At 41.3% G+C, this 25,097-nt stretch overlaps 1 protein-coding gene across 5 annotated transcripts in view; it reads left to right on the top strand.

Annotated features, from left to right (window-relative positions):
- The first annotated feature begins 1,125 nt into the window (after positions 1-1,125).
- ANKRD44 (ankyrin repeat domain 44) overlaps positions 1,126-25,097 on the top strand; it is a 347,994-nt gene continuing 324,022 nt past the window's right edge. For all 5 annotated transcript variants that reach the window (XM_077154544.1, XM_077154546.1, XM_077154543.1 and 2 more), the window contains exon 1: positions 1,126-1,375. In XM_077154544.1, the coding sequence (XP_077010659.1) occupies positions 1,349-1,375 (27 nt within the window). In that variant the 5' untranslated portion in view covers positions 1,126-1,348. The remainder of the gene's footprint in view (positions 1,376-25,097) is intronic.

Here is a 25,097-nt window from a genome sequence, read left to right as displayed (position 1 = left end):
CTTGAAAGGGTTCCTTCAGAAATATTTTTCCTCCCTGTGATCCCTTATCTCACTTTGTAATTACATTTATTAATGTAACCATGTGGCTTATGTTGGGCACCCAAGACACTAGGTGTCTTGTCTATTTATGTTCCTGTTTCTTTTTGTGCCCACCAAGGTACTTGGCCCAAGGTAGGCATTCGGTGCAAAGTTTATATAGCTGTTTGATAAATGTTTGCTTCAAATTCCAGAAGTATCAACACTTACTATGATGATAAATATCGTCATTGAATTTGTATCTGGTGCTGCTTGACAACTAAGTCTTCTATAGGTTGAAGAGGATGGTAATTTTGGATTTTGTGGAAATGCTTCAGTCAGGACTGGTGGAAACACCCTAAAGACTCCATAATTTATACCTCCTGTGCTTCTTCAGTAACTTCATTCCACCTTGACTCCCCGCAAAACAAACCCAGGGTGTTTGAACTTAACAGGGGTGTGTGTGCATGTGCGGTGCCTACCTGAAAGATGGCTGGAGAACAAGGTAAATTGCCAGAGCTTCTCTGCACCGCCCCCCCCCCCCCCAATGTTTGAGAAATACGGCACAGCTGACTTTCTCATTAAAAAATTACGCGTCCAGAGACCACGACCATCAAATAAAGAGAGCATCAGACTTGGGGACCTGACCGAGGTGGATAATTTGGAGTGCTCTCGGACAACCTGATTCCGGAGAGGCCTAAGTTAAATTTGGTGACGTGTGAGTGACAGCCTTTTTGTCTCCTGGTGTGTCCACATGGGCTTGTCCCTCAGGTGGTGCCTGTGTGTGTCTGACCGGACGAGAATGGACCCCAGATCAGTCCCAGGTCGCCGTGGGGGGGGGACCTCTAACCGTGAGCACCCTGGTCCGCGGGGGACCACGAGGGAGACCCCAGGGCCCTGGCCGGGCTCCGGGGCGCAGTGTGTGAGTGCGGAAAGCAGAGGCATCTCGGCCCCCCCGCGGAGCGCGGGGTGCAGGCGCCGGCGACTGCCTGGGACCGCCGGGGACCGCGGGGCTGCGAGGCGCGGCTGCGGGCAGCAGGAGGCAGCGTCGGCTCAGCCGGCGCGGCCGCGAGCGAGCCGGCGCGCGGTGATGTCAGTGGCGGCCCGGTACTTTCTGTATAAAGACGGGCGGGCTCCGCTGCAAACACCACTAGCCAGTGTCAGCCTCTCGGCGGGAGGAGGCGGCGGCGGAGGAGGAGCAGGGGGAGGGCTGTCAAATTCGGGAGCCAGATTTGTTTCCCTTCCCCTGGCAGTCCCTTCCGCTTCCCCGGCTCCAGGCTTGACATCTCGGGACCGGGGACCTGTATGTGTGTGTGCGCGAAGGAGCGGAAGAATGGCAGTGCTCAAACTCACCGACCAGGTAGGGGGCGGCGGCGCCGGCGGGCGGGACGCGCGGGCGCGGGGCGGCGCGGAGCCCTGGCTGGGGGATGGGGGCGCGGCGGGGAGCGCTCCCGCGAGCTGTTTACTCCCGGCTGAGGGGAGGAGTGCGTGCGGCCCGCGGGCTGTCTCCGAAACCCTGCGGCGGCGGCGGCTCTGCACCCCTGCGCCGCTCCCCACCCTGGGCGGTCGGAACTGCGCGCTGGGATCGCTGCCGGCCGCGCGCTCCGGGGCCGGGGAAGGAGCTCGGCGGGTGGACAGAGCCAGGGCGTGGGTGTGCGGAGTGCAGGGGGTGCGCGGAGTGTGTGCTTGGGGAGGGGGGGGGGTACTGTAAGCGGGCCTCGGCTGGGGGGGGGGGGGAGAGGGAGGGGTGGCTGGAGGTGCTACTAGGGCTCCAGCTGTGCTCTGCAGCGTGGGTCCCGCCAGCCGGTGCCTGTCGAGGGGAGGCTCGTCCGCGCATCCGGACGGAGGAAGGTAGAGGGAGAGGCAGCAAGGACCACAGCCTGGGACGCCTCCCGAGCCAAGCAGGGACTGACCCAGACCGCGTCTCTTGTGTAGCCAGGCTGTCTTTATTCGTTTGACATGACATCCTGACTTCCTCTTTAGCCACCCAGAGGCTGCGGGTGCTTGCGTGTGTACGCGATGGGGACCCTCGGAGACCGTGCTCTTGGCTCTGGCCGGTCTCTCCGGGAAGAGGAGAAGGTGAAGTCCGGTCAGGGACTACACTGGCAGGCGATGATCTACCCTCTATCAGTGTTCATCAGCTTTGTTGCTTTCCTCGCTGAAACACAGGGCAGCTCTGGAGTCCCGGCTTGGAAAGGTGGGGTTTGCTCAACCTGGGCCCTTCTCTTTTGGGCAAGTCTGTGGTATGGAAGCACCACACCTTTGTGAACTCTGTTACTATTAGGAAATTGACAGAGGCGTTCAAGTTGCATGACAAGATTTTGTAATTATTCCACGAGGAAAGAAAAAAAAAGCTTGCTTATTTCCCTCCCGACCACCATTTATTCACGCATAGGGAAATGAACACTGTTTTGGGGTCCTGGTAGGCGGAGAGGCAGTCTTGTCTTTGACACATGCGGTGCAACGTTCAAGCTCCTGGTATCATCAGACCTCTCAAACTTCCCTAGTGGGTGGCATGTGGTTAGTATCCAGACAGCATCTTGCTACTTAAATGGATTTACCCCAATGTTTTGCAATGATTTGTTTCTCTGCCTTTTAGATTCAAATTTTCAGTTTGGTTTCCCTAAGTATTTACAGGCTGTTGTAGGGGGTCGTGGGGAGTCACTGGATTAAACCCTATGTTATCGTTAAATTTAGCAGGCGAAGCAGCTGGTAATTGCCATTGGTTCCAAAGCATTTAAAAGTGTAAGTTGATATCAGGATTTCCCCTACCTTTTGGTCATGTACTTCGCCAACTGTTAGCTGTTTGCTTGTTTTAAATCTTCCAGTTTTAGTCTGACTTGGTTCTGTCATCTTTGCTTATACCCATTGCTGTACTTATCTGTCACTATCTAAATCTTCGAAGTAAAAAAAATGCTTCTAATAGGCATTGTTGTTATTCTCATGTGTGTGAAAGAATTTCTCATAGAATCTCGGAGGTGTAAGTCCTCCTACAGCTGTGCTGGCCCAGATGCGGGAACGGAGATCTGGAGAGGTGACTCCGGTTTTCTTCAAGGACCAGGGCAGTTGGCCTGTAGAGCCGGGACCAGGTCCTGTCTATTGGCTTCCAGGCTTTTGTGCTTTGGGCGATTGTAAGACACCTTCTGTCTTCTCTTTCGCTTGTTGAAAGCTTTGCAAAAAGGCATCCTCTCCCAAATCAAGATTGCAACTGATGAAAGTTATATTACAATAATTTTAGAAGGAAAGGGGGCAGGCCACGGTGTCTCAGCAGCAGAGTTCTCGCGTGCCAAGCCAGAGACCCAGGTTCGATTTCTGGTGCCTGCCCATGCAAAACAAACAAACAAGCAAAAAAACAAAGCATAGAAGGAAAGGTAGTTAGTTTTCAGGACTTAACAGAATAGGATTTTCAAAGATGTTTAAAAATGTTTCTGAATATATCCCTCCACAAACTAGATTATCCTGGAGAGAAAGTTGCACGAACTTGGTTTCATTTCACCTCTTGATGCATAGAAATATCCCTAAGAAGTTCTAGGATTCTAGAGCATCTGAACATTGCCACCTTCTCTAGGGCAAAGCCAGAGGGGATTGGGTGGGGAGGGTGGGGTGGATGGGGTGGGATCGAGGTTGAGTATCAGTGGTTTCTGTGTGGTTTTAGGTCCAGGAGGTGTGTGGTCTTTCTTGCCTTATATAGTCTTACTTTTTCAGTTTGAATTCTAAATTCTTAGAAGCTGGTTCTTAACCTCAGTGGAGGCTTAAAGTCTTTCTTAAACTTCTGCCAGAAGAGTCTTGCTCCATCATTGTGGGTAGAGAGCAGCCTGCTTGGAATTCCTGCCTTAGTTTGTGGAGGGAGTGCCCAGCTACCCGTTTAGCTATTTGTAAAATAATTGTTTTTAACTACTCCCTCATTTGTTTAATGAGGTGAATCTTGATTTTTACCCAGGCTCTTGGATTTTTGGCTTGAGGACATGACATATTCTTGCTGTTGATTACTTGAATCCCAAGTTGTCTTCGTTTGTCTTTAAGCATACCCAAAGTAAAGGGTGAAAGATGATGACATTTCCTGTTCTGCTGAAGTTAGGTGCAGGAGCTTTTCTGGTAATGGCAATCACTAGTTTAATAGTCAATTCTGCAATCACCTATCAGTCATGCAAGGAAAGGGAAAATGCCTTTTCCTAACTATTTTGGGAGGTTAAAAAGAAAGAGGAAAGGGAGAGGCAAGTGTGGCTTTTAGTCTTTTCTTACTATGCAAAGGAACTAGGAGCTTTTGCTACAAACTAGCTTGACATTTACACTTCTGCATTTGTAGCTGTGTCTCTTCTGTTTTCCCTTTTACACAACACACATTATTTTTCTTGCAGCGTTAGAGGGACCAATTGTTCTGTTTTGCCCAGGACTGAGAGGTTTCTTGGAATGCAGGACTTTTGGTGCTAAAATCAAGACAGCTTCAGGCAAATGGGAATGAGATAGTCATCCCATGCAGCATAGAACACACTCACTTATGGAATTAATATAATAATGCAATTATTTCTTCATGGATGAATGTCAGGAAGTTTATATCTTTGAGAAAGTAAGGTGATATTAAGTTTGGGAAAGAAAATTTTATTATATAACATGGAATGCATTTGACTCAAGATAGCCATGGAACCCTTTGGAATTTGATTTGATATTGAACTTTTTTTTTGTTTTTTTGTTGGTGTTTATGTCATATAGTTAAGACACTGCAGTAATTTTAAGTGTGTGGCCATATCTACAATATGGCCCAAAAAATAAAAAGTTTTTAAAAGTTATAAGGCCAGCACGGTAAATTCTGTTGGATGTTTGAAATACCTACTATTCTTATCAGAATTTGCTAATGATAGCAGATCACCACCTCCATCTCTAAGGCTGCCTATAGACAAAATATTTCAGCAGGTGGCCCTTTTTGGAGCTTCCTGCCTGGAGGCCTTCTGGTTTGGTATCCCCTTGCCAAATCCTAGTTCAGCACTTGAGTCACCTACATCCTTGCCAAAGGCAGTAGCTGGCAGCTATGTCAGTAGCAAAAAGCTAGAATTTCTGTAACTCTGTAACTTTGAAAGCTGGACTTGTAGCCCACATTGTGGAGCCTTGGGATATGTTGCATTTTAATTGGGCCACCCTTGCCCTTTCTTTACTCCCTAAAACTTTGGAGTTAAAGCAAACTCCATGCACCAGTCCTGCTTTCGGTAGAGAAGAAGGAAAAAGAGAGGGTTTACTCTTTGGACCTTTTCTGATCAGCTTTGTGACCCAGTTACATGGCTAAGGAGTGCACTTATAGTTGGTATTTTATGACAGAGGGCCAATAATGGCTAACATTAATTTTGCTCTTAGTGTATGCCCAGCCCTTGCTGTGAATCATCTCGCCTAATCCTCACAGCTACTCTAGGAGGTAGGCGGTGCGGTGATTCCTATTTTATAGATGGGAAGCAGGAGTTGAGAGGCTAATTGACTTGTTCAAGGTCGCACACCCAGTAAGTGATAGAGCGCGGTGTCTGTCCCTGGCAGTCTGACTGCAAAGGTGGGGCTCTGACCACGAGGCCATACTTTTAATAGTTTAAAGGGCAGTGCAGCTGTAAGACTAATGGATGCCTGCCCTTACTTAGGAGGAGGGCCCTGGCACGCCCCAAATACCTCCTACTTCTTGGGACCAGACCCATTTCTGTCAGAGACCAGGGCTGCTTTGAGGCCTCTGCTCCTGCCTGGCTTGTACCTGGACTTTCCCATCAGCTTCTTCACCTCCACACCCTGCTGAGTGATGTGCTAGTAGCTGAGTGATTTTTGTTTCCCGGTTGTAGTTTATACAACAATAAACTGCAATCACTGTAGAAAGCTAGATAAGTAAAAAGAAGACGAGCTAAAATCATCTGAAATCCTTATGTTCAGAGATCACTACTCTTCATGATGAGAGCAATGGCTTCCTCCCGCACACAGAGCTGGTATCTATGCCATCACTGACTCTTCCAAATACTCAGTTTATGCCTTTCTTAATTCCAGGATTGGCTGTTTTAGCATAATCCAGTACAGGCTCAGAAGGCCCAGCCCTGGATTGATTGAAAACTTTTTTCTTTTTTTAAAATGTCAATTTTTACTTCCTCTTTCCCTCTACGCAGAGAGTAGATAGAAACTTGAAAAGGCCCAGTTGTTTGTGCCAGAAGTAGGACTGAAACATTCTTTAAAAGAATTTATATTTTAACGCTATCGTGTGGATTTTTATGGCAAAAGTAATGAAACCTGAAATAATAGAAGGATAAAATGAAATAATTTAAAATCAAGCTTGAGCTACAGACCTCTGATATCCTGTGGTTTTCAAACTTGTTTAAGCATGGCACTCCTTCCTCTTAACCCCTCAAAGAAAAGTCCATCTTGAAGCTCAATGTAGAGAGCAGATTGGCTGGAGTGGTGGTCCCTGAGTGTCTTCTAAAGGTTATTTGGCTTTAGTATAATTCAAAAACCCCTTTGTATGAGAAAACTGCTAGCGACTGGTTCAGTGTTTTTCTCCTGACACGGTGGGTGCTCAAAGAAGCAAACACATGTTTATAAATGTTTGTCAATGATTAGGAGTTACATAGAATTAGGATGGCTCTATCATTTTTGTCTAACCCCGGACACCTTTAAGAGTGAAAGGGAGTAGTGTTAATTATTAAGCGGGAGCAGCAGGTATGAACTAGGGACTGTCCCAGGCAAACCGGGATATATAGTCACACTACATAGGACCTACGATGCTCTCCTCGAGCTTGACCATGGCTGTGAACTAGTTTAACTAACAGACTAGTCACTGTCTTTTTTAATAAACAGTTTTATTCACATACCATCCACTCCCTCCAAAGTGTACAAAGGCTCTCAGTATAATCACAGAGTTGTGCATTCATCACCACAATCGATTTGAGAACATTTTCACTGCTCAAAAGAAAAACCCAGATCCCTTATACCCCCCTATTATTGAGACTTAGCATTGGTGTAGTACCTTTGTTACAATTCATGTGAGAATGTTACAGTATTATTTTTAACTATAGTTCTTGGTTTGCACTAGTTGTATTTTTCTCCATATACCACCTTATTATTAATACCTTGTACTAGTGATGTATGTTTGTTCTAGTTCACGTAAGAACATTCTTATATTTGTACAATTAACCAAATCATCATCCACAACAGCATTCACTGTGTTATACAGTCCCATGTTTTATCCTCTAGTTTTCCTTCTGGTAGTACTGTCTTTTGAGTCAGAGCTAAATGGGGGCAAGTATTACAAAAACTGTTTTATGACCCTGTGCAAGTCCAGAGTCATAAAGAGGCTTCCATCTCACACATCTAATTTGATTCTCCAGGTGACAAAATCAAATAGTTAACTTCAGGTTCCAGAAGAGAGTTTTAACCAATTTCTGTACTTTAGGAACTGATTTCACCCCTTCATTTTATAGATTATCCAAGTCCCTTTGTTCACCTTTAGCAATACCCTACTGACCTTGCAACTGTCCTCAGCAGCTGGAAGAGCTGGCATTTTCCCTTGTCAGTTTTCATGCTTGTAAAAAAGTTGGGAGTTCAAGAGGCTGAAATTAATGATTTGTGAATCTAGTTTTTTATTATATCTGTAATTTTAAGGATCCTTTCTCTTCTCTCTGCTTTTGAAATCTGAAAGTTTGTCTAATATTCCATTAATGGAGCTAAGTAGATAAGATTTATACAGCCCACTTTTGGGCTGTTTCAGGCTTTACTAAGCCCACTCTTGTTTCTCCTTCTTGGGTTTTATAGGCCTATCGCTCCGCCCACCCCTTACCCCTTCATTGAGTCATAAGCATCACAATATAACTTCCTAAGGTACCTTTAATAACAGAAGACTATTTTTGCCCCCAAGGTAGCCTCTGGAGCTCCTAGTAAAATTAAAGCATTGCCAGAAACAATCTGTTTGAAGACTGGATGTGCAGATTTTAATTATAGTTCTAATCCATCTCTAAAAGTTTTAATATGAAATTGCTTTTGTTCTGCTCTATTTTATTTTAATTTTCTTATTTACTTTGCAGATTTTATCAATGTATTCATTTATCATATATTCCATTCAAGCTATACGATGAATATGCTTTAGTTTGTTTTAAAAGAACACTAGGTTGTGAGTCAGAAGACCTTAATCCCACTCACGGTTGCTCTGCTAGCTGCTTGTATGGCTTCGGACAAGTCCTGGCCTTAGTTTTTTGGTCTGTTGAATGGGGGTGGATGGGTGGGAGGAGAATGCTCTAAATTCCTTCCTGCGCTAACATTTTGAGAGTGCCCCAGGTAAGTCAGTGTCCGTCTTCTCTCAACTCATTGAATCTGGTTTCAAAACATGTCCACTTTATATGAGCTTCTAATTTTCCCCCAGTGTGTGGTGGTGGCAGCTTTGGAGTTTACCATGTCTGAGAAACACACCCTGAGTTCTACTTAGAGGTCAGGAGTCCTTTCCCCAAGTAGTCAGCTTCTGGGTTCTCCAAGACATTGTCACATGTGGTGCAGAGTCCATGACCTTTTCCTGGGCAGCACAAAGCTTCAGGTGTGAGTCAGAATGCACTGTGGTAGCCTGGGAGTGAGGACAAGGAGCCCTGGGGCTGTCCTCAGTGTAGCCCTTTGAGAATCTCTTTGAACCTCTTACAGGGCAAGGGGAACAAACTTTTCGGATCCGGTGTTTGTCTGTTGTGAGCTGTGGCCTACCTTGACCTTCTTGAGAGGTATCGCTTCACCAAATGCCCTGGGTTGTCCTTGCCACAACCTTGCCTTGTTGACTTCTACAAGAGTACTTGGGCCTAACAAATCTATTTCCCAACTCTTGGTCCCCCAAGTTGGATGCAGTTGACATGGGAACCACAAACTTTCTCAAAGAGTAGAGAAAATTCCTACATGCAATCACCAGCCCTGGCGTTTGTATATTTTGTTCTCTTGTGAAAGCTTGTTTTGGTATCTAAGGCTGGCAGATGGATAGTGAGCAAAGGGGAAGTGTAAAGATAGAAAACTGGACAGAAATTCAGGTTATGGGGACAAGTCAACTAACTAATTATTGCTAAACAGTGGCCTCCAGAATTTGGAAGTGTGTGTACCCCAGTTGTGAGCAAGATGGTTTTATTGAATTTGAGTTTGGAAAGAAAGATAATATAATTCATATTAAAAAAATAAAACACCCCTTTAAAGCTTTTATTTTTGTGTATTTTTAATACATATTTTGTAGTATGACATAACCCTTTGGCGATACTTTCCACTTTTTACCACCTGGCCCAGCCACCACCTGGATGATTGTGGCAGCCTTCTAACTGTTCCCCCACACCCAGCCTTGTTCCCTTTACTCTACTTTCAACTTGGCCGTCAAAGTAATGTAGCTCATTTTTCTGCTCTAAGCTCTCCAATCTCACATAGAGTAAAAGTAAAGTCCTTATAGCAACTCTACCAAGCCACACACTCCTTTCTGGTCCCCCTCCCCCCACCCAGATCCATCCTTATCTCCTCTTGTTCTCTTCCTGGAGAACCAGCCTCACTGGCCTCAGAGATCACACCAGTTGTGCAACTGCCCCAGGAGCCCCCTGTTCCCAGCATCCTCCTCCGATGTGTGCATGACTCACCCTCACATCCTTTAGGATTTCACTCAAATGTTACTTTTCCAGTGAGGCCTTTTCTGACTATTGTATTTAAAATATCCACCCCCCACATTACCTGCTCCTCTTCCTTGTTTTACTTTTCTCCATAGTACATATCCCCATCATACTATATATTTTACCTTTTTTCTTGTTGTTAAATGAAAACTATGTGTGGAGAGATACTGTCAACAATTTTGTCAGGTTGTTTTGTTCGTTGTTGTGTCTTAACACAACAGTACTTAAATCAGTGCAAGGTACATAGTAAGTGCTCAGTAAATATTTGTTAAATGAATGGAATAGATATGTATGTATTTATGAGTGTGTGTGTGTAATGTTTAAACTTTTTTTTTTTTACTTGTCTGGAGCCCCCAAACAAAAAAATTGGAAAACACTCTGTAAACTGCTTCCACTGGTACCCTGGAATATTGGATTTCCATTCAAACAAAATGTATGCCCCATTCAAGATAAAAGATCATATGTTGTCATCTTTTCTACTTATGGTTTTTCTCTTTTAAAATTGGGTTTTAGGTGGTAGGGATGCTGAGTAGGTATAGTTAATTTTGAGCCAGTTCTGTTTCTTTAACAGAGGAAGTTTCAGGGCGGTGCTTGTGGAAGGGAAATTTTGACCCTAAATATTATAGAAGGGATATTCACACAATGGCAAAGTGAATCTCTTGTGTACTCAGTGAGTGTTTAATGAGCTCAATCCACATGACCGTCTCTGCAGGGGTCCTCTGTGCCCTCCCCCCATTTCCAGAAAGGATAAGAACAGGTAAGAACAGTACAGTAAAGCAGAGTCCTTACAAAGAGGACTGGAAACAAGGAGACAAAAAACAATAATCAAGCTCTACGTGATTTAGTCGTAATAACTTCCTATGGGATAGTGGCCATTGTTGTCCCATTTTACAGATGAGGAAATAAGAACTGAGAGATTAAGTAATTTATTCATGGTCACATGCCTCTGGCATTTACATCTGGGCAAGTTTGACTCCAAGGAGCACATTCTTAGCCAGTGTGCTTCTGGTCTGAGATAATCTGCAGTTTCATAAGAGGCCCTTTTCCTCATGGAGCCTTCAGTCTTGTTTGAGAGATGACACTGATGATATAGCATGCCTTGTCATGACATCAGTCATGAAGGCTCTCAGTAAATATTTAGTGAATACATGTGGCATATCAATCAGCCGTCAAGCCAAGTATGGCACAGGTTAGACTCAGGAGTCCAGAGATGGGTGGGGTCATTAAGAAAGGCTTTAGTCGATCACTGGTGTGAGTCCAGTCGATCCTTGAGGAAGGGAGAGGTTTAGGCAGCAGATGGGTGTGGAAGTCAAGCCAGGTGAGTGACCCTCTGGTATTGCTGGGTAACCTGGGAACTGTGAATTTACTGAAGCATAGCATTCATGTTAGGTAGGCAGAAGAGGTAAGGAAGGAAATATCCGGCATCAGATCTTGGTAGGAGAGGTGTTTGTATATTAACAGATCTGTGTCACTTGGGTTCTTCTGGTAGATAGTACATGTCCTCTCCTGGAGATGTGAAGTAAATGGTTTGTGCCTGGGCGTTGTTTCCACTTGCAGCATAGGCATAGTCTTTAAAAAATTAATTTGTACCTCATGCTGTTCCAAAAAGTACTGAAGCATTAGGTAAGGTGTTTTCTTGAGTCCCCTGCCTCCATTATACCTCACCTGGTTGGATAGATTGCTGGATAAATCACTCGTCATAGCATCATTTTGTGGACAAATACGTATCCTGGAGTAACGTGGACTTCATTGAAAGAACAGGGATGGTTTTCATGGTGAAGGACATAGAAGGGCTGGTGTAGCAGTTCTGGAGAAGCCTGGTTTTAACTTTATAAAAATTCTTTAAAAAAAATTACTTTACGAAATACAGACTACAGGAAACCTACAGGAAAAAATAAATCTTATCTTTAAGAAATCAGTTGAAAAAAAGATGGAGGGGAAATATATAAATTAAAAGAGAACTAAGACATATAGAAACTAATTGTAGTGACAGATTTGGATTCTGATTCAAACTTAAAACTTGTATGAGACAATTGGGGGCATTTGAAAGACTGTATTTGATAATTTAAAGTGTGAACATGTTCTTGTGGTTATATTTGAAAAGAGAGTCTTATCTTACAAAACAAGAAACAAAACCACAGAACCTTAGTGTTAGCCCAGGGCACTTAAATATTTAAATGACTCACTCTTTTTGGAAGCTATTTCTCTCTCTTAAAAAATGTTTTCCTGCTCCCTTTGTACCCCCTTAAGCCTCACACTCTCTAGAAAGTCTTCTGTAAGGTTAGAATCCTTTGTTAGTGTTTGCCAAAACAAAACAAAACAAAACAAAACAAAAAGCACACAGTTCTAGTTTTGTTGCTCCAGAGAAATAAGCTTGTGAGTTAGTTGTGAGGGTCACACATTGATTGACCTAGTTTAAATATCCTTCATAACCTAAGTTAAATAAATAATTTGATCATCTAACTGAAAATCACATTTTGTGTGCTTTTAAGAAGACCTGGATTTGGTTTGTTCTTATTTCAGAATAAAATATTTGGAGGGTAACTTAGATAATTGTAGTTGCCAGGCACCTCAAGTTTATTTACATTAACTTTTAAACCGTGTTTCTATTTAGCTATGTACTTTTCAAAGATAACGAGCAGTTAGTTACAGGTTTCAATTTTAATGACGCTCATTGCTACAGCTCTCTTCTTACCTCATCAGGAAGTGGGTTTCAGTGGTTGGCCGTCAATGAATTCAGCGTTGCTTTGGGCGTGCTGAAATATCTTAGTTTAGTCCTACAAGCGTGACAATCTTTCCATATCCTTCTTAATGGAGTCCAGATTTAAGAATAGACTGCAAGCTTGAGAAATGTCCAGCTGCAACTTGAGCCGATGATATTGTCATGAGTAATTTAGAAGCCAAGTAACTAGAGTTGTAGGTACTTTGGAACCTCAGTCTAATAATTTCTTAGGGCTCATGAGACAAGTGCAACGCTTGGTTGTTAATGCTCCTTTTCTTAGCAGCCAAGAAGAAATACTCTCTTTTGAGGAGTGCTGTTCTTTAGCAAAGAGTATTATATTAAGGTTTCAGGGTACCATAATTACTGTATTTATAATGGCTTAAAATATTGTGGCATCTCCCTGAGCAATTTCCACAAATAATATGTGGGGCTAGCTTAGCCAAGTGAATACTGAACTCAGTGTCCAGAGACTGGACTGTAGGCACAGCTCTGCTCTTCACCAGCTGTGCCAGCCGTTCTGTGACTCAACTTTCCTCGACTGTAAAATGAGTGTAATAATACTTACTCTGTGGGGAAACTGTGACAACCAAGTGAGAAAACTCTTGGTATAGCAAGTGGCACATGGTAGGTACTCAGTAAATAGCAGTCTTTGAACCTCTTTGGCTTGTTCCTCATTTGTCAAGTTAAAGTGTTAGACTAGTTGTTTAGGGTCAATTTCAGCTATATGAGAATGCAATTTTGGTTATATTTTATTTTTAAAATGTATGGCCTTTTATCTGGTCTCCTTTCTCTCTAACCTAAACAACATTGGTAGAAAGTATTTCTGATAGTTTCATTTTTGTATGAAATCTCTATACCTAGGTTTGAAATGTAGCATTTTTAGTTTCTAAATTTTAGGAAGTACATTTTTCTTTCATTTTTGATTTAATAAACCAATCAACTTAGTTTATTTGATTGAAGAATCTTATGTTTAGTTAGATCTTTGTGGGTAAATGTGTGTTACAAGAATTCTGAGGAATTTGCAGTCATTCCTGATTTAAATTGTCAAGAAATAACGTTGAAAATTAGTTAGAAGAACGCCACTTTTTCTTCACAGAAGTGTAAAATCGTGTCATTTTGAGGAAGTGTATAAAAACAAAATAGTTGATAGAGCAGTCTTTGTAAAAGATCATCAGGGCAGAATTTCTGGAAAACATTGATGTAAAATTTCAAGTTGTGGGTGAATACATAAAGAGTGGAGATAAATAATTTTCTCCAAAAAAAAAAAAAAATGCAACTTAGAAAAAAAAATAGTTGAAGGGTAAAATCACTCTAAAAAATCGCTTTAGCTTGAAGCTTTTTTTCTTTTAGAAATACAAAATGCTATTAAAGAGGGGGCAAGTTAAATGTTATTGGATGCAAGTATGTGTTTTAATTCTAAAACTGTGTTTCAGTTTGAGGTTATCCCCAGTTAAGATGTTGGGCAGAAAAAAGAATCACAGGAAATGAAAATGAGAATTGGTACCAAAAAACAAAAACAAAAATGGTGTAATAAAGAAAGAAAAGCAGAAGGAGAAAAAACATTTTAAAAAGAAGGAAGGATCTAGAAATGGGAAGGAGATCAATCATGTTAGGTTCTGAGGTATCAGAGATGTTCTTGAACTTTAAGCTAAATTGCTCATCACCTGCGTACCTCTGCTCTTTGAAGTGATTTTTAACATTGTTCACTGCTCTTCAGCCACGCCAACACTTACTCGTTGGAGTTCTCAGACTGGCATAACCGAAGTGAAGGTTGTTACGTAAACTGCAGAAGAACTGATCAGAGCCTTGTCGCTCAGAAAGCTGGCAGGCATCAGGCTGATGGGTTTTCTGGCCCATCCAAAGGCTCCTCGTGCTGGTATAGAACCTTCTGAATCAATGTAGTGACCAGTAAATAATACGTAATTTAATACAGAAGGAAGGCAGGTTCGGGGGTCCTTATGAATAGTCAGAAGGTGCCTGTGACATTTCTGCTTTAGGCACCCCACCACCTGTCCTTGTGAATTGAATTCAAGAAGACATCTCTTTAACATTGCTTTCCAGTGAGCCTTTTTTGAAGATCTATTAGTAGGTTTTTTTTGTTTGTTTTTTTTTAACCCCATTTCTGCCATGAATAGGCTGTGAGACTCTGGCTAGTCATTGCATCTCTCTGGGCCAAGTTTCCTCTCAGATGCAGATGTTGGCTTAGAAGATCTTGCAACTGCTCCAGTTTTCCATGTCTCTGGCCTGAGATTGGCAAACTATTGTCCGCAGGCCAGATCTGGCCCTTCTCCTATGTTTATATGGTCTGTGAGCTGGGAATCATTTTTACATTTTTAAATGGTTGAAAAAAATCAAAATAATATTTTGTGATGTGAAAATTATATGGGGTGGGCCACAGTGGCTCAGTCACCTGCCGTGCCAGAGACCCGGGTTTGATTCCCGGTGCCTGCCCATGCGGAAAAAAAAAAAAAAAAGACTCAAATTTCGGTGTCCATAAATAAAGTTGTATTGAGAACAAATACTGCCTGTGGCTGCTTTGGTGCTACGAAGGCAGAGTTGAGTAGTTGGGGCATAGCCCACTTGGCTGACAAAGCCAAAAATATTTGTGAACCGGCTCTTCGCAGGAAACGTTTGCCAACCCTGCTTTAGTCCAAGGACAAACTTGGGACCATACTCTTCAGAAATTGAGTGCTACACTCATATTGTCTTAGTTTTACTTAGGCTGCTCTTAGATCTAGATTTTAATTAGATTGAGACAGGAATTCTACTTTTATTACTTTTTCCAGGAGAAAGTAGAAGCTTAGTTAGCTTTCTTGGTATGCTTTTAATTAAAAAAAAAATCCTCTTTAAATACTATGGTTTGTTTGTACTCAGACTTCTTTCTCCCTTTAGGAATCACTGTGGAGAAGGAAGGCATATGTTTATATTTTTAAATGATTTGCCTTTTAAACTCCAGATGTGGATTTTTAAACTCCAGATGTGGATTCAGAAAGAGTGAAAATGTACTTTTGATGCCCTCAAAGAGCCCATATGGGGAATGAAAGCTTTATCTTTGTATTGAGAGTGAAATAGAAATCTTAATATTTTTATTTCTCGTTGTGTGCTAAAAATACTATTCTTTAGCTTCTTTGAGTAGGAACTCAAGATTAATAAGGGAATAGAAATAGCTTTAATTTTATGGAAGCCAACTTTAAAAAAACACATTTTCAAGGTGCAGTTGAGTATTACAAATGGAAACTGTAAGATTAAAAAATAAATATGAATAGTGTCTGCCTATGTAATGTTTCCTATTATTCTGGAAGTTTCTCTCTGAAGCTAAATCTGCTCATTTCTGTGTGTTATGAGTTTTAGTGAGTATTTGTGAGTGGTTTCCAGTGTTCATTTAATTATAATTAGAAAGAGAATCTACTTTCTACTCCTGTGCTTCCAGATTTATTTGAGTTATTATAAACCTCTGTCTAGCCCTGGAGTTTCTTTTGATCATGAAAGAAGATGGGCACTTTGAACTGTTAGTGAGGGACAAAAAGGAGGCAATCAACACACGTCATCTTTCATCTCTTCTCCAGAGAGAAAGGATTAAAACTGAAGGTTCTGTGTTGGTAAAGAAGATTTGTAAAGAAATTCATATAACGTATAACTTTAGACGACAATGACAGTGACTCACATCTAAGCTCTTGGAGAACCTCAGACATTTTCTGTACAATGTCAAATACTTTCAGCAGACAGGAGGCAAAAAACGCTGCATCCCTGTATTTCATAGGGAAACACTAAGGCCCGTTGTTACCTCACTTGCTCACTCTTAATGAGGGTAGACTTCTTTTTTTCCCCCAGCTTATTCTGAGGTGCATTTCATTTACCTGTGCTATTCTTAAGCAGTACTTGTAAAATCATGTGTTGTTTCTACACTTATATTTAAGATACAGCCTGAAACATTGTATGAACACCCTGTGATGAGATATTGAATGCTGCCTCTGGGGTAAGTACTGTGTGCTTCCAGGATCATATTGTGTCTTATCCAGATTAGCATTATCACCACTTCTAGGCTGGTCTAGAAGAGTGAGCCCATTGTGCACAGGGCAAAAAATATTGCCTCATTTTTCTCCTTTGAGTGAAGAACTTTGTGATATACGGAAGACCATGGAACTTCATTCTTGTTCAAAAACACTTGTAACTGGTCATAGTCCCCCAACACTAAGACTTTCCCACGCCCCCACCTCCCAAATACCTCTATAATGTGCTTTTTTTTCTTTTCAGAATTTCATGAGAAGTATCTGGAATTACCATCCGAAGGAGATATTTGTCACAGAACTGCCTAATCTTGAGACACGTCTAAATGCAGATGTACTTAATGAGCACTTTCATTTTCCTTCTTACATGGAAGGGGGCGAGTTTCTTTGCTGAGCCTCTCACTTCTGGTTTTAGTCCATTTTTAGCCCTTTGATTAGTGTATGACTTGGGAAGGTTTTGAGCTAAGGTATTCATTTGCTCTTCTCTTCTACAGAAAAAAGCTTCCGCCCCCTTTTTTTTTTTTTAGCATATTAGGTTCTGGTTACTCTGGTAATAGATTCCCAGAATGAATGAATTAATGAATGATCTAGTGCCAGTCTCTATTGCCTTGTTTTCAATGCCCCCTCCTCCATTCTTCCTAATTCCTTACTGATTTACCTTTTTACTTCCTTCTGGAGTTTTAATCTCAGAATGAATGGGGGAAGGAGAAAGGGCAGGAAATGATTAGTTTTTTATTATGTGAGTAGTTCTAGTAAAAGGATTGATGGTGGAAAATATGGCCAAAATTTTTGGTGCATGTTTTCCTTGGTGTATTGTTAAATATGTATAGTTAAGAACTGTGCCACATGATGCTGTGAATTACTGATTATATATGTAGAACAGAATGATCATATGTTAAGAATGTTTTTGTTCGTTTGTTGTTAAATTTTTTTAATTAATAAATTAAAAAATTAAAAAATAAAAAAAAAAAGAACTGTGTCACAGATGGCTCAGCATGTCATGACGTGAACAGAACCAAAGCCAGCTTTCCCGCTGCCCCCCAGCCCCCCAGCCCCCATTAGTCAAGGAAATAATACAGGAGCAAATGCTTATCTTTTTTTTTTTGTATTCTCGGAGTTTTAGACAGGCTTTAACTGGGACAGCCCTTTAAAGATTTGTACAGGAAGTCACTATTAGAGTATATTCTTGGTCTTAAGTGTCTAACTTGGTTGGGCACTTTCCAAAGGAAAGAGTCTGGAACTCAGCCCTGATCCTGGGTGAACCAAAGAAAGGGTCAGGCTGGGACATCTAATGGTGCTCATGAGTAGCTGACTGCAACATTTTTACACTCCTAATCCCCACTTCCAAAAGGTTTTGGCAGACCGTGTGTTCTCTTGCACAGTTTTTAGGTTGGCCAATAAAGTTTTTCATTATAGGGTTAGAATGCTGCAAAGGATGTAATTCCTGGCCTAATGTAAATGTTGACTTTTAAAATTATAATGCTATAACACTATTTAAAATGTTTAAATGGAATTTAAATGCAACTGTGATTTGATGTGCTCTGTCCTCACTTAAAAAAAAAAAACACATGATCAAGGGATTCTTTAATTTGTTGGAAATTTACATTGTTCCTTTTTCTCCATGGGCTTATACTTCCATTTCTCATACAGAATTTTATCCAAATATAATACTCTTTTTAAAAACCTGGTTGTTGGGCGGTGAATGGTGGGTCCATGGCAGAATTCTCACCTGCCATGCTGGAGACCCGAGTTTGATTCCCGGTGCCTGCCCATGCAAAAAACAACAGTAACAACAAAAAAACTGATTATGGTATGACACTCTGCAATAAAAAGTGATCACAAAGTGCTAAGTGTTAAATATTGTTTCTGGATTGAGTTTATCTTTATCATTATTAACAAGCAATTGATCAAAACACAAAAATACATTGCAAAATTAGATAAATTATTGTTAAACAGGCAAAGTAAAACATTCTTTCTGAAGTGCGTTTCTTGATCCCTTAATGGGGCTTTCTTTCTTTTTGAGAATTAGTACATGTATCTGTGGAGATCATAATTTATTGCAGGATTGATACAGCCAATGTTATTAAAGGAGATTCTCCTGATCCCCAGGATTTTGAACCATCCCTTTCCTTGGCACCCTGATGTTTTCACCCTTTGGGGGCAGTTCTCTAAGTCAGAATCAGAATGGGTGAGCTGTCTGTCTTCCTTTTGTCTGATGGGAGCAGGGGACAGTGAAAGGGAAAGTGAAAAAAGCAACAGTGTGTCTCTTCAACCACTGGGCAGAAGCATCTGAGGAAAGCAAACATGTGGAAGCTGAGGATCTAACTCAATTCCCACAAAACAGTCCGTGCCCGCAAACCTCTTAGAAAGTCTGTGTGTACTCCACCGTGAAGCCCACTGCTCTGGAGGGTCGGTTCAGAAAGAGCTGGTGTCCTCCTGGGGGGTGGCCTGCACCCCCCACCCTCTGGAGCCCCATCACTCAGCCGTCTGTGGGTCCCCGGGTCACCTTACGTGTGAATGACAGACACAATGGGCCAGTCCTGTCCAGCGATAATAGATAGCCGTTGCAAGCCTGTGCCTGCAATTTTGAAAACCAGGCTAATGTGTTAAAACTTTAACTTTTGAAGGTGAAATAAGGGAAAATGTAAGAGTCCTCTATACATATTCTCATTTTAAGCCTTTTAAACCAATCCGTCCAACTCGGATATGTTGAATCAGGTCTCTGTGTGCCCCTCTTTATTTTCTACTCTGTGCCATGGATTGAATAAAAGCAGAGTGTAAGTAATGGTATTTCTCATTAGATTTTAAAATTTAATTAGAATTTGATGTGTTTGAGAGCCACTTTCTCATATCTGAAGATCCAGATCCCGCTTTTATAACTGACTAATGGGCACATCCAACCATCTGACAGCAACTTTGGTTTGTTTGTCAATCCCTAAATTCGCTAACAAGTCCCATAATTCCTAAACTGAGAATGGGTATCGTGTGCTGAACACTTGCTTTATAAAAATGAGGTGAGATATACAGATAGAAAATGTAGAATGTTGTATGATTTTCTGTGTGTGTTTAGTGGATTTGTTTGGCTTTTCTGTGCAGTGTTAGAGCAGTGTCAAAATGTTTCTTCAAAGAGACTACTGATGTCTGAAGCCTAGTGTTGCTGGTTCCTGTCTTGCTCATCTCTAGACCAAACAGAAACACACGTCTTCTCTGCCAAGTACTCTGTGACGTCACAAAGCAGGCTCTACAACTTGGCTGCTTTTTCTTACACTTTTCCTTTTCTGGCTATGTGAGATTTAACTTCTTCCTCAACTATTTTGCTCATTTTATCAGCTAGAGGATAACTGTGATATAACTCAGAGCAGCTAGTAGATACAGAGTTTTTTTTTGTAAGGGAATTTATGATACAAGGATTCTGGCACTCTATGGTCTTTGCAAGCTTACCTAAGTTAACATTTTTTTCAACAATTGGAATAGAAACCAACCTGTTCAGCTTCACAAGTGAAAAAGTATTTTGCATTGTTTAGAATCAAGTGGTTTTAAATATTTCTGGGAGAAGTAAAGAGAAGAAGCATTAAAAACATTCAAGATGAGGAGGTAGTGAGAAATTATTTCTGTCTTTAGGTACTCCTTAAAGGATTGTTAAATTTGGTTGCCATTTTGATATCATTTAGGGAGATCTTTGGATTAAATAAAAAAAATTGCTTTCAAATTGAGAGAACTGGTATTAAACGGAAATGTACTCAACTTTGCTGAAGATGAAATGAAATTTATTGAGGCAAAAGAAGTTTGGAAAAGATAATGTGCTTTAATAGTGCCATGGAGAATCCCCATAGAGAAACAGCAAATGACCAGGTCAGCTAAACAGCTGCAATGGTCAAATGGAACAGTTTTATCTCTTGTGCCAAATTGGCCAGTTTGCCTCTTTTACTTTATAGGGGTGGTTGAATTATCAGACTTACCTAAGGTAGCTCTAGGTCAGGCATTTGTGTGGCTGAAGAAATGGATAAATTACTTTCAGTGGTGCTCTGTGATGTAGCTAGCAGGCGTGGTCTCTGCAGACAGCTCCCAGAGAAGACCATACTGAAATCTGTTCTGTTCTTTTCGGGTTTTTTTTCCCCCCCCCGAATCTGACACCATATCATTTTAAGCTCTGTACACATTCTCTGACAGCCATGATGGGGTTTTGTGTTTTCTTTCCTTTTTGTTTTCTGTAGTGTGTTCAACCAGGGCTTATTTTACAGGAACTTGTGACTGACATGCCTGAGACTAACAAACAGGCCAAGTCTTTAGGGCTGTGACACTTGGCTGTTAATAGTTTAAGAGGCTCTTGGCTATGGAAGTCAGTCAGAAAGCCACGAAAGGGTTTAACTTCTTGTGAAAGTAACAATCTACTTAACATGTTTATGAGAAAGTAGTGAGAGTCATTACCCCATTAGAACCAAGCGTTGATGTCCAACATCTAACTAGAATATTTCCCATAGTTTGGCAAGTTGCTTTAACTCATGTCTCTGCACAGATGGAACCTGTTTCTTCTCGTTGCTCATTGTAGGCAGGCTGCTGTGTGCAGATGAGAACCCAGAAGAGGGACCAGAGAGAGCTGGTTTCCAACAGGTGGCATTTTGTGACATCACGTTTATATTTGATTGACTAACTCTTGGCTGCCATGGCCCCAACCGCATTCCTGCAGAGGGAGGGTTTGTGGAAGTTGTTGATGGACATTTTACAATGTGCCTTACCAAGGGCCACAGTCCTGGTGTGAACTTCTGGACTTTTCATCGCTTCCTGCAGAATGTGTTGTAGGTGGGTGGAGGATTCAACTAGAATCTAGGGAGTGATAATCAAACTTGCTCAGGGGACGAAGCTCTTACCTGAGTCAGCTCTGAGATGCAAATTGCAGAGTGCCACAAAATTGGGGAATCACCATTTTTGTTTTATGAAAAAGTACCTGCTTAACTAACAGCAAATATATTTCTGTTGTGAATGGTGGAGGTCTTTGCATCATAAAATTTAACTATTTAAAATTGTTTATTGAAATCATATTTCATATTTATAGAATTTTGTTTAAACACAAATATGTACAAGCATATATATATGTACAAGCACATATATATATATATGTTGACCTCATTCCTTATTAAGCCATGTGGTGGTAGTTTGTGGAGATTTTAGAGAAATTAATGGGAAAACTTAAGAAGTAGTAAATGCAGCCTTTGTACATATATACATATATATATATATATGTATTTGTTTTTTTTCCTTCTAAGAATTGGTAAAACTTCTTTATTGTTTGAAATTCGTGGAGTGGCAACTTGGGGCTAGTTATAAAATGTGGATGTCTCAAGGAATGATAATTGGAAACTCATGGACTAAAATTCAAGAAAAACCCAAAGAAATCCTGGTACCCTGCCAGACCTCACAATGACCCTTTTTCATTTTCCTCATTCAGTTTTTCAATGTTCTTTACAAACGGATTTCGCTAAAGTGATTTTTATCCATTAATGTCACTAGGTGTAGGTGTTTGTCCATCTTTGGAGATATTTTGGGAAATGATCTTATAACAAATGAACACATTGCTTGCCTGTCTATATATGATGTGTGTTAGTTTGCAAGCTGCCGGAATGCAATATATCAGAATTGGAATGGCTTTTGAAAAGGGGAATTTAATAAGTTACAAGTTTACAGTTCTAGGGAATTGAAAGTGTCCAAATTAAGGCACTAGCAAAAGGTTACCTTCACTCAAGAAAGGCTGATGTACAGCAACAGCTCTCTCAGCTGGGTAGTCATGTGGCTGGCATCTGCTGATCCCTCACTCCTGGATTCCATTGCTTTCAGCCCCTGTTCCTGTGAGGGTTCCTCACTTTACTTCTCCAATTGGCTTTCACCTCTTGGCTTCCTTTGGCTCTACCTGGGTTCTGGCTTGCTTAACATCTCATGGCGATGTCTGCTGGGCTTCAGGCATCTCCAAACATCAGTGTCTCTGTTCTCCATGTGTTTGCATCTGTGTCAACTCTGCTGTGAGGTGCCTGTGGACTTTGAGGCTTCTGGCTTTTTCTGTAGGCTCTGTTGTTTCCAGCTCTCTCCAAAATGTGTCCTTTTAAAAAGAATTCCACTAAACTAATCAAGACCCAGCCGGAATGGGTGGCGTCACATCTTCATCTAATCAAAAGTCACACCCACTATTGGGGTGTGTCACATCACCTTGGAGATCATCTAATCAAAAGTTTCCAATGTACACTATTGAATCAGGATTAGAAGAAAGTTGCCTGACAAGATTGAATCAAGAATAAAGCATGGCTTTTCTGGGGTACATTATACTTTCAAACTGGCACAGCATGTTATTTTATTTTCTTTAGAAAAAGAATGTAGATATTTCAATATTGTAAATTCTATTAAAACATGTTTTAGTTTCACTTTACCGTTCAACTCAGCCAAGAGACAATGTCCTGGGTCTTTCTGGTAGATAGCAGTCCAACTTTCAATTCATCTTTTTCCTCTTGGCGAAATGGTTATCAGTTAGCTTAATTAAAACCATCACCAGCCCTTAGATAAGGCACCAAACCTTAGGCAATTCATGTCAAATTTCTTTTTGAGGCACTTATGTTAGCTAGCAATAAGGGAATAAAGTACCTCTTTTGAGGAATCTAGTGGCAGATGTGTTTGGCAAATGAGAACACTATGTGGTAGACTTGCTGACTACATTTTGGGGATAATATAATGGGGTGTAGTTTGCTACTTTCTCTATTAAAGGAACACTGGCAGATTTTTGTCTTTAGAGTCTGAGATGAATATAGTATTCTTAAAACCTCTTGGGAATTTGAAACTGCTACTTGCTTGCTTATAACTTTCCCTCATTTTCTTCCCAGCAGTGAAGGGAAGTTTAAATCTTATTTAAATGCATAGTGAACTTTCTATATTATGAGATTTGTTGGTAGGCGCTAATGTTAAATCAGAGTTCTGTCTGAAATCATGTAAGATGGTTCTGGTATGAATATGACAACTACAATGACTACCGTGTTTTCCCACTAAGTTTTTTACTTAGAGGTACTGGAGAAAGAAGAGTGAAGTTTAGTGAGGCACAGCTGCTGGTGGGTGTGTTGAATGCAAGACTTAGGTGTTTATACTAATAAGCTGGTGTGGAGGGTGTGGCGTTGTGTGTTTAAGTGTTTGAGAATGAGTCTGGCCTTTGGATATAGGGCAGCTTAGTTTAGATTTTGGCAAGGGGGCTGCTGGAGTGGTTTTGGTGTGACAGGATGGGGTCCTAGGGGTCTAAGGTAGCTGTGAGGGGCACTGTGGGGTGTAGGGAAGTGAAACAGAGAGGAGGCAGGCCATTTGGGATTTTAGAAGGTGGGAAAGAAGGAATTGAACCCAGCTTTTTACCTTTTTGACATTTAGGGAGGGTGTTCTAGTTTGCTAACTGCCAGAATGCAATATACCAGGAGCAGAATGGCTTTTTAAAAGGGGAATTTAATCAGATGCTAGTTTCCAGTTCCAAGGCCGAGAAAATGTCCCAGTTAAAACAAGTCCATAGAAATGTCCAATCTAAGGCATCCAGAAAAAGATACTTTGGTTCAAGAAGGCCGATGAAGTTCAGTTTCTCTCTCAAGTGAGAAGGCACATGGTGAACACAGTCAGGGCTTCTCTCTCAGCTGGAAGGGCACATGGTGAACATGGCGTCATCTGCTAACTTTCTCTCTTGGCTTCCTGTTTCATGAAGCAACCCGGGAGGCATTTTCCTTCTTCATCTCCAAAGGTCTCTGGCTCATGGACTCTCTGCTTCGTGGTGCTGCAGCATTCTCTGCTCTCTCCAAAACTCCTTCATTCTCCAAAATGTTTCCTCCTTTATAGGACTTCAGAGACTAATCAAGACCCACCCAAATGGGTGGAGACATGTCATCACCTAATCCAGTTTAACAACCACTCTTGATTAAATCATATCTCCAGGGAGATGATCTGATTACAGTTTCAAACATACACTATTGAATAGGGATTATTCTGCCTTTATGAAATGGGATTTAGATTAAAGCATGGCTTTTCTAGGGGACATACATCCTTTCAAACCAGCACAGAGGGCAAAGATGTAATATTTGAAAAAGAATGAGCGATAAACAGTATCAATATCATTGAACCATGGAAGCGGATGAGTTCTCCAAGTGAGGGGGAAGCCAGTGATGACCACCTTCTTTTGTAGGTAGAGAATATCCCTCAGGACACTTCTTTATGAATTAGAAACATGATTGGTTCCTTACATTCTATCAGATGTTGCTTTTATGAATTGAAAATATAGTAGCTTCCAGATTATTATTTGGCAAAATAACTAGTAGGTTTCTCTGTCTGTTCAGAAACTTTAAATTTTTTTTATAATTCTGTTAGATGGATCCCTTGCCGATTTTTTTTTTTTTTAAGAGAAGGAAACATCACGGAAGTGTATGTTGTATAAGCTTCTAAATTTGACTTAGATTCTTCCTGACCCAAAGGATAGGTTCATCTCCCCTGCCAGCACATGGAGTGTGGCGAGAGAAGCTGATGACTGCTGGCTCAGAACTTTGTTACCCTTGTAGGACACAGGCCAAATGGCACCACACTGTTCCAATTAAATTTTTTTTACAGTAAGATCCATTAAAAAAAAAAAAGCCCATTATGGTGAAATCCCTAGGGACAAACAAATGGAGTGCAATTCATTTTTTTCCCGCCAAAACATATTTATTGGGTCCTGGGTCAATTCCTGCCAGC

The sequence above is a fragment of the Tamandua tetradactyla genome, chromosome 3 (assembly GCF_023851605.1).
Source record: "Tamandua tetradactyla isolate mTamTet1 chromosome 3, mTamTet1.pri, whole genome shotgun sequence".
In the NCBI taxonomy this organism is placed as follows: domain Eukaryota; kingdom Metazoa; phylum Chordata; class Mammalia; order Pilosa; family Myrmecophagidae; genus Tamandua; species Tamandua tetradactyla.
The sequence above is the reverse complement of the archived record's forward strand: the minus strand, read 5'-3'. Positions and strand labels throughout refer to the sequence as shown.